An 8,547-nucleotide genomic window follows, 5' to 3' on the forward strand; every position below is an offset into this window, starting at 1 on the left:
TATGCGATGGTATAGATTTCTATCGTACAATCATTAAAAGAGTACAGTGGCAATCTCTTAGCATCAGGCAGCCTCCATCGCGCTCGCCTTCTTTGCCTTTCTCTTCTCTTTCTTCCTTTCCTTCTTCTCCTTGACTCTGATATCTAAGACTGCAGTAGCATCAACTAAGTCAGTATCTGTTTCAGTCGGAACTTCTCTATTTTTCCGCTTCTTCGGCTTGACGTTCTGAACCTTCTCGCTCTCCGCCGCTGGGGCCGATTCGCCTCCGTCTGTATCGGCATCCCGCTTTCGTTTCTTCTTCGACTTGCCCTCCATCACCGGCAAGTCATTGACTGAAACGACCTTCGTGTCCTCCACTGCCTCTGAGCTCACCGCCCCTGAATTCACTGCTTCCGAGCTCCCAGCCTCAGCCTCCCCTTGCACCTTTCCCTTCTTGCCCTTCCTCGATCTTTTCCCATCCCTGGCTGCTGCTTCTGTACCAGTGGACTCCTTGACTTCGTCTGTCTTATTCTTAAATCTATGTGGTAAGTTTCCCCCTTCTGCCTCAGGTTATAATGACCTTACGTGTTGGCTTTCCACTGAATCCCTTTCCTTTTTCTCTTTTTTGGCCCTCTTTTTATCGCTCTTCAGTCCGTCCGCAGAGTGACTATTTACACCATCCTCGACGGGCGAAGATGATGATGACATAGTTTCATCATCTTTTAGCGTCTTCGCTTTTTTCTTTTTGTGTTCAGCTACTGCGCCGAGGCCGTCCTGTAATATATCGCACCATATCCATCGAGTCCAAATGTGTACGTGCTCACTTGTGTTGAAGTACCGTTCTCTGCAGCGAGTGTCTTGCGTTTTTTACTCTGCGTTACGTCGCCCGCAGGCGTTGTTGGCACGGCCAATTCAGATTTTGCCTGATTCACTCCGCGCATGTCGTCCGCATCATGCCGGGGAGTTGACACTGGAGACGCGACAGGCGACATCCGCACCGGAGTGCCCAAAGGTGTGTCGTTAGCGCCAGTGGCCGAATATCGCATAGAGCCCATGCCCCAGCTGGGCCGGGGGGGCCCAGAGGGACCATTGCGTACCCAGGGCTGATACGTACCCGTAGATCTATTTGGTCCCCCATTTTGACGACCATTTCCGTTGTTCCGCGGCCCGCCGTTTTGTTGCTGGAAGAGGGTCAAGACGTGTTGCTTGCAAAACGTAAACGAGAACGTACGCCCTTGGGGCCCTTGTACAGTCCCTTCTGATACTTTTCCGCCTCGCTGATACATTGTGTATGCCCTTTGTACTGTGCAGGGCCGGCGAACGTCGTCATGCAGTCGATGCAAGTGAATGAAGCGTAGCATTGTGAACGGTGATTGTCAAGCTTTGGCTTCTTCACGACTTCCGAACATCCTGTAGGAACGAGGAACGATGTGAGCTTGCTATATGCAACCTACGGTCGCGTTTTGATGCTCGTCTTACCATCGCATCTGTAACGATTCCCATGAGCTAAATCTCAGACAGCACATGAACAAGAATTGGCACGCTTACTGAAAAGACACCATAATACGCAAGCGTGTAAAATCTGCAAAATAGTCTAGCGATGTTTAAGAGGGTATATGGCGCAGTATAAGCAGCCTCACCTTGGCTTTGCTCAAGCCACCCACCAGGCTACAGCCGGCGCTCGCAAAGGTAGAAAAAAATCGGCACGTGCTCGCGAAGCGAGTCTGTAACCACGTAATCGAGTCTTACGTGTCTCGCTCTGAATCTCGATTTGCGGATAGTGTTTTATATAAATCTTCGGGGTGGCGGACTAGCAATATTAATGTCTCATGAAAAGTGCAATCATAACATAAGAAATCCTGCACCCTGACGCATCGAATAACATGGTGCTGAGCCCACGAGTTCTGAGTGAATAGCATGAGGATTCTGGCGGAGGGGTCGATGAATAAATCCGGAGCATATGCCGTGCAATATGCACGTGATGAATAACTTTCCGAGGTCTTCCGATATAAACCCGCGTTTTGATTGGCTGAAGCAAAATCACGTGCACCATGTCTCACAGATTAAGACATTAGGTAATTTGATCGAGGACTAATTAGACGCCCGAAAAGGAAATAACCCAGGCGAGAGTGCGTGAGTCCGTCGCCCGACGTTCTTCCATCTCGCACGCCTTAAGTACCCACCAATGTCGTTCGCTGCAGTCCGTGCTTCGATTCGCAGGGCACCCTTCTCTGCTGCGAGGGCTCCCAGAGTCATTCGTAACAATGCCTTCCGAAAATATTCTACGGATGTTCCACCTAAGCAATCCAACACCGCTCTCTTCGCGGGCCTGGGAGCAGCCGCCGTCGGTGGTATCGCCTTCTTGGTATACACGTCCTCTTCAGACTCAGCGAAAGAGGCGGGCACGGCATTGAAGTCAGGTGCCCAAGCCGCTAGGGTAGCAGCCAACTTTGTCCCCACTAAGGAGGACTACCAAAAGGTTTGATTCCACAATTTCACATCGTCGATATCAGGGGTTCTGACTTGGTTGCACAGGTCTATAACCGCATCGCGGAGGTTATGGATGAAGCTATGGACAAAGGATACGATGGTACGTCAGTGGCTTGAATCGGGCATCAAAATCTGACCTTGATCCAATTAAGATGGTTCGTATGGTCCCGTGCTTCTGCGATTGGCGTGGCATGCGTCGGGGACATATGACAAGGAAACTGGTACCGGTGGAAGGTGTGTAGCAAAGCCGGCCATTTCGTGGGAACTGCTAGGTTGACCTAGCTGCCCTAGTAACTACGCCACTATGCGCTTCGAACCTGAGTCTCTGCATGGCGCCAATGCAGGTCTGCACGTTGCGCGCGAGATCATGGAGGGAATCCACAACGAGTTCCCGTGGATTTCCTACGGTGATCTATGGACCTTGGGAGGTGTCTGCGCCATCCAGGAGCTGGGTGGCCCTAAGGTCCCTTGGAGACCGGGCAGAATTGACGGTTTTATGGCCCATGTTACTCCCGACGGCCGTCTTCCTGATGGTGCTCTAGGTTACGATCACCTAAGACAGGTGAGTTATCTTGTGTTTGTTATTCCTAGCTAGTTAAGATGATTCACCATTTTGCTCGTACAGGTTTTCTATCGCATGGGGTACGTTCTGATCTTTGGATGGTGCACAGTTGGGTAATTAATCTGTTTTCCAGCTACAATGATCAGGAGATCGTTGCGCTCTCTGGCGCGCACGCTCTAGGACGCTGCCACACTGATCGCTCTGGCTTCGAAGGTCCCTGGACTTTCTCGCCTGTCAGTGTCAGTAATGAGTACTTCCGTCTCCTCCTTGAGGAGAAGTGGGTCTGGAGGAAGTGGAACGGCCCTAAGCAGCTGCAGGATAAAGGTTCTAAGACGTTGATGATGTTGCCGTATGTTATCTTCTCTTCAGTCTCGAGATAGGACTAATAGCCTGCCCCTAGCACCGACTACGCCCTGGTCCAGGACAAATCCTTTAAGAAGTGGGTTCAGGCTTATGCCAAAGACCAGGACCTGTGGTTCAAGGAGTACGTGCAACTGCTTTGGCCCATGATTACTGTCGTGCTGATACACATTTGCTGGCGTAGCTTCTCTAACTGTCTCTCTCGTCTATTCGAGCTTGGCGTGCCAATTTCGCAGTTCGTCAGCTCTGACCAATGGGTCATGAAGAGCACCGATGAGAAGTAAACCTTGATAGCATGGGCGCAATCATAGAACTAGAGCTTAGATGTTAGAGTCAGAGCTAGAGGCAGAGCTAGAGCTAGAGCTAGAGCTAGATCTAAGGGCAGTATCGTAGAGGAGCTAGACGTACAATATATCCGAATACATCCGTATGCTTGATTTTGTGCCAGCGAAAGAGGCCACATTCTTAGCCATTGTGCGAATGTTGCTTTATGCTTCAGGTTAAGTTGCCAGACATAAGCTTATGTACTACTTGCGAGCAACGCTAGTGATAGTGCTGGATTGGATGAAGGCGGCGCTTCTGAGGACGGGTACGAGAACAGTAATGTGGGAACACCGCAAATGAAGCGGAAGGTGCTGACTAATCCAAAATTGCTAAAATCTCTGAGCATAGACTCTAACCTCCTGCATCTACCCAGCGGGATCAGCGTCCATTAACTTTACCATCCGACCTGGCACAATATGTCGACGAGCGGCCTGAAGGCGATCGCGCCGGTGCCTACGGCTGCGGACTTCCTGGATATTGTTCTGTCGAAGACCCAGCGGAAAACACCAACAGTGAGTATCTTGGAACGCGCAGGTGGATGCACGATGTTATATTTCATGAATCCGCCAGGTCATACATAAAAACTTCAAGATCAGCCGCATACGGAATTTCTACATGCGCAAAGTCAAGTTCACGCAGGACTCATTTGAAGAAAAGTTAAGCGCCATCTTAGAGGACTTCCCCATGCTCGATGTGCGTGCTGCATTTTGTAGGTGGCGCATATAGAATAATGATTTTTGGGCGTAGGATTTGCACCCGTTCCTCTCATCCCTCATGAATGTTTTGTATGACAAGAACCATTACAAGCTCGCCCTGGGTCAGCTCCGCACCGCGCGGCATCTCATCGACCAGGTGGCGAAGGACTACGTCCGGTTGCTCAAATTTGGGGACAGTCTGTACCGGTGTAAACAGCTGAAACGGGCCGCTCTGGGTCGGTCTGTACTTTCCCTTTTGTCTATTGCTTGCGTGATCTTATCCGCCCCTCCAGAATGGCGACGATCATGCGGCGGCAGAAAGATCCACTTGCATATCTTGAGCAAGTGCGACAACATATTTCGCGTCTCCCTGCGATCGATCCGACGGCGCGAACGCTATTGATCTGCGGTTACCCTAACGTGGGCAAGTCATCTTTCATTAACAAGGTAACGCGCGCGGACGTAGACGTGCAGCCGTATGCATTCACGACGAAGTCGCTCTTTGTCGGGCATCTCGACTATCGCTACATGCGCTGGCAAGTTATCGATACTCCGGGGATCTTGGATCACCCTTTGGAAGATATGAACACCATCGAGATGCAGAGTATCACGGCGCTCGCTCATTTGAAGAGCTGCGTGCTGTATTTCATGGATTTAAGCGAGCAGTGCGGATACTCGATTGAAGCACAGTGCAAACTCTTCCACTCGATCAAGCCTTTATTTGCGAACAAACCCACCATGCTCGTCATCAACAAGATTGATGTCACCCGCTTGGACGATTTGTCTCCCGAAAATCGCGCGTTAGTTGAGGAGGTCATCAATGGGGAAGGTGTGATGCATGTGCAAGTATCGTGCTACACCGACGAGGGTGTCATGGAGCTCAAGAACAAGGCATGCGACGCTCTGTTAGAGCACCGGGTTGATCAAAAACTCAAAGGAAACAAGATTAATTCCATCCTCAACCGTCTACACGTCGCGCAACCGAAGGCTAGGGATGATATTATACGAGAACCATTCATTCCAGATGCGGTGAAAGAACGCAAGAAGTATGATAAGGTCGATCCTGACAGGAAAAGACTGGAGCGGGATATAGAAGCTGAAGAGGGTGGTGCGGGGGTGTACAACATAAATATGAAAAGTGCGCTGCAGCTGGTAATTGTTTCGGAAATCAATGCTGACGCAGATGTTCCCCATTGTCAGAGAACTACTTGCTCGCCAACCCCGAGTGGAAGTCGGACATTATACCGGAGATTATGGATGGCAAGAACGTTGCGGACTTCATCGACCCAGATATCCTTGAGAAGCTCGAGGCGCTCGAGAGGGAAGAAGAGAAGTTGGAAGCCGAAGGATTCTACGAGAGTGAGGAGGATATGGTAAGGCTTCGCTGTATGGCATCCTGGCCCTAAGCTTATCAATCCATTATCGCAGGTCGACTCCGATGACGAGCGTGAAGCTACTGAAGCCAAGATTGCTTGGTTGAAAAAATTGACTTCGCAGGGCACCAAGAAGGCAATGAAGAACCACGCTAGGATGCCTCGGACAGCAGGCCTCCGCACGCTGAGCGAACTGTCAGCGGGACTTAGGAAAGCTGGTCATAACCCAAGTAGTATTGAAGAGCGAGCAGTCACACTGGCGAAGATTGCTGGTGCCAAGCGGAAACGACAGCGTGAGGATGAGGATGCTGAAATGGATGTGGATGGGGAAGCAGAGGCAGATGGCGACGAGGCCGATTGGATGGATGTGGATGGAGAAGAGCCTGCATCACGCAAACGAGCAAAAGCCAACTCAGGAGTCGTTGTCGCAAAGGGGAGCAGGGAGCCCAGGTCGGACCGGCGGCTGGCTGGTATGCGAGACGAGTTGGTGCGTTCTACGGTTTATAAATATGAAATCTTCCTGATACGCTTCTTTTTACAGCAAGCGTCGAAGGCTATCAGGTTACGCGACCTCGGACACAGAGAGCGCAACAGGCTCGCGAAGGCTGGAGAGAGCGATCGCGCGATCAAAACAAAAATGGTGCGTTCTTCCTTGGTGTGCATTTGACGGACAGTTGCTCAATAGTGCTATTTTTATCCAGCCCAAGCACTTGTTTGCTGGGAAGCGGAAGATGGGCAAGACGAACCGTCGTTGATTGTACCATCATGTGTATATGTCCCTTGTGTATGCGACGCTGTTCATTTCATTTTCACGAGTATGTTTTTAGATTTCACGTATTTGTTCTTCATGTATATCGTCTGTGACTATGTTTCCTCTTGATGCTTATGCCAGAGAAAGTTGAGGACGAAGTCATATTTAAGCGCCCGTGTAGCTGTGTCCGACGCGTCGAATACCAGACAACTCCCGCATGTACTACATATACTTGAACAAGTGCGCCCACTGTGGACCCTAGACCATCGGATTCTGTAGCTTATTCAAAGCATCTGCACTATCTGAGGCTTTGTATCTTTTGGCACTCGGCTACTTGGGTCGCCTGTGTTGGACTGGATTGCATGGTCATCAACTCGTGTAGAACTCGCATATAACCAGCCAGTATCCGGGACCCGACGTTGTAACAAACTTGAATATTCAGGGGCGTGGTCGTCCTCAACGCTCGTGTTTTTCAAGGACCGGACTCTGAAAATCTCACCTGCAACATGATTCCGCAAGGTGAGAAGCGTCTGCTATGGCATCCCCGACGCGACAACAGGTTCGTTGTGGGGGGCGGCTCGCAACTTACGCTCTACGAATGGATACCTGAATCATCCGAGATCAAGCAGGTCACTGCTCAGCTAGACTTGGCCCTGATGAAGGTGACCGCACTTCATGCTTCTTGTCCAGCCATGCCCATAGATGATTCGAACTAGTGCTTTGCGTGGTCACCAGACGCCACGTTCAATGACCTCGTTGCCGTTGGCCTGAGTACAGGCCGGGTTGATCTCATGCGGCTGGAAGCGACAAGACATTCGCGAAACCATGTCCTGTCCAGCGGACCATCCGTTTCTCTCCCCGTGCGCAATACGCGCTCTTGCAATGCACTCGCATTCTCCTCTGTAGACCCAAATTATCTGGCTGTGGGTCTTGACAAGGTCCGGAATGAATCTAGTTTGATGATTTGGGACATTCGTACAGTCACACCGACTCTTGTGCTCAATCTATCGGATTCATCGGCGGCGGCGGCGACTGTTGCCCCCCAGTCTACTCGAGCAATCTCGCAGGGGTTGATCCCTCGTGGGGACGTGCCCCCGCGCACTGATCCACGCATTTTGCAACTGCACGCTCACCAGGACATGGTTTCGTCAGTAGTATTCTTGCCTTCATCTCCATCTCTTCTTCTCGCCGGAATCTCACACAGATGGCTGCGCCTCTCCGACCTGCGTACACCCCTGACCCCACCCATCAGCGTCGCCAGTAAGGTGCACGGGATTGCCACAGACCCGTTCGATCCGCATCGTATCGGGTGCTATGGGGAGGGCATCGCGACAGTCTGGGATGCACGTAAACTGGTGCAGCCTCTTTTGACTTTCACAGAAAAGGATGCGGGAGCAGACGGGGCGCGTGCGAGAGCGGGAGCAGTCTTTGCTACGATGGAGTTTTCCTGCACTCGTAGAGGCGTATTGGCCACCCTTGAGCGAGACTCGCATCATGTCAGGTTCTGGGATTTGCAGCAGTCCGAGTTGGTGCATACACCGTCGCCCGAAAGGACGGGGTCCAGGGACTCGTCCCAATCTAGCAAGGTGACCAGATCTTGGACAAATCCTTCCAGCATGCTTCCCTGGGCCGGCTCTACTGTAGGCTCAAGCCATTCTTCACCGTTGGTGTCAGGGCAAGCCGGTGTGGCGTATAATTTAATGCTCTCCGATACGCGAAAAAGTACGTCAATACTCTAGTCCCGTCAGGAGTAAATAGATAACCGATATTCCTTGTAGCCAAGGACTTCAGCCGCCCGCTGGCTTCTTTCGCCCTCGTTCCCAGTACAGCCATGCACTCACTCACATCGAATGTCATGGTCGTCAACAAGGAGGGAGACCTCCAACTGTACGCTGTTCACGACACCCCAAAATCCATTCCATGGAGTGCGCGTGGCGACCTAGCCGTAGCGCTCGGGAGCTCTTACAGAATATTTCCCGGTTTTAGTGATCAAGGACCGCCGCCCGAGCCCTG

General features: G+C 51.3%; 3 protein-coding genes across 3 annotated transcripts; 2 read left to right on the plus strand and 1 right to left on the minus strand.

The window, feature by feature from the left end:
• Positions 1 to 63: 63 nt before the first annotated feature.
• FIBRA_00717 (uncharacterized protein) lies at positions 64 to 1,482 on the minus strand (the record flags this gene model as incomplete). The annotated part of the gene is made up of 5 exons (XM_012322606.1): positions 64 to 510; positions 565 to 753; positions 804 to 1,160; positions 1,211 to 1,389; positions 1,434 to 1,482. The coding sequence occupies 5 exons, from the start codon at positions 1,480 to 1,482 to the stop codon at positions 64 to 66; spliced, it is 1,221 nt and encodes a 406-aa protein (XP_012177996.1).
• Positions 1,483 to 2,164: 682 nt separating this feature from the next.
• FIBRA_00718 (uncharacterized protein) lies at positions 2,165 to 3,675 on the plus strand (the record flags this gene model as incomplete). Its single annotated transcript, XM_012322607.1, has 8 exons — positions 2,165 to 2,458; positions 2,515 to 2,569; positions 2,622 to 2,703; positions 2,761 to 3,031; positions 3,095 to 3,111; positions 3,165 to 3,380; positions 3,432 to 3,515; positions 3,576 to 3,675. The coding sequence occupies 8 exons, from the start codon at positions 2,165 to 2,167 to the stop codon at positions 3,673 to 3,675; spliced, it is 1,119 nt and encodes a 372-aa protein (XP_012177997.1).
• Positions 3,676 to 4,131: 456 nt separating this feature from the next.
• FIBRA_00719 (uncharacterized protein) lies at positions 4,132 to 6,538 on the plus strand (the record flags this gene model as incomplete). The annotated part of the gene is made up of 8 exons (XM_012322608.1): positions 4,132 to 4,227; positions 4,286 to 4,408; positions 4,463 to 4,650; positions 4,704 to 5,548; positions 5,611 to 5,783; positions 5,839 to 6,270; positions 6,325 to 6,423; positions 6,485 to 6,538. 8 exons carry the CDS (start codon positions 4,132 to 4,134, stop codon positions 6,536 to 6,538), a joined length of 2,010 nt encoding a protein of 669 aa, XP_012177998.1.
• Positions 6,539 to 8,547: the final 2,009 nt, after the last annotated feature.

This window comes from Fibroporia radiculosa, assembly GCF_000313525.1.
Source record: "Fibroporia radiculosa TFFH 294 genomic supercontigs, scaffold296, whole genome shotgun sequence".
Lineage (NCBI taxonomy): Eukaryota > Fungi > Basidiomycota > Agaricomycetes > Polyporales > Fibroporiaceae > Fibroporia > Fibroporia radiculosa.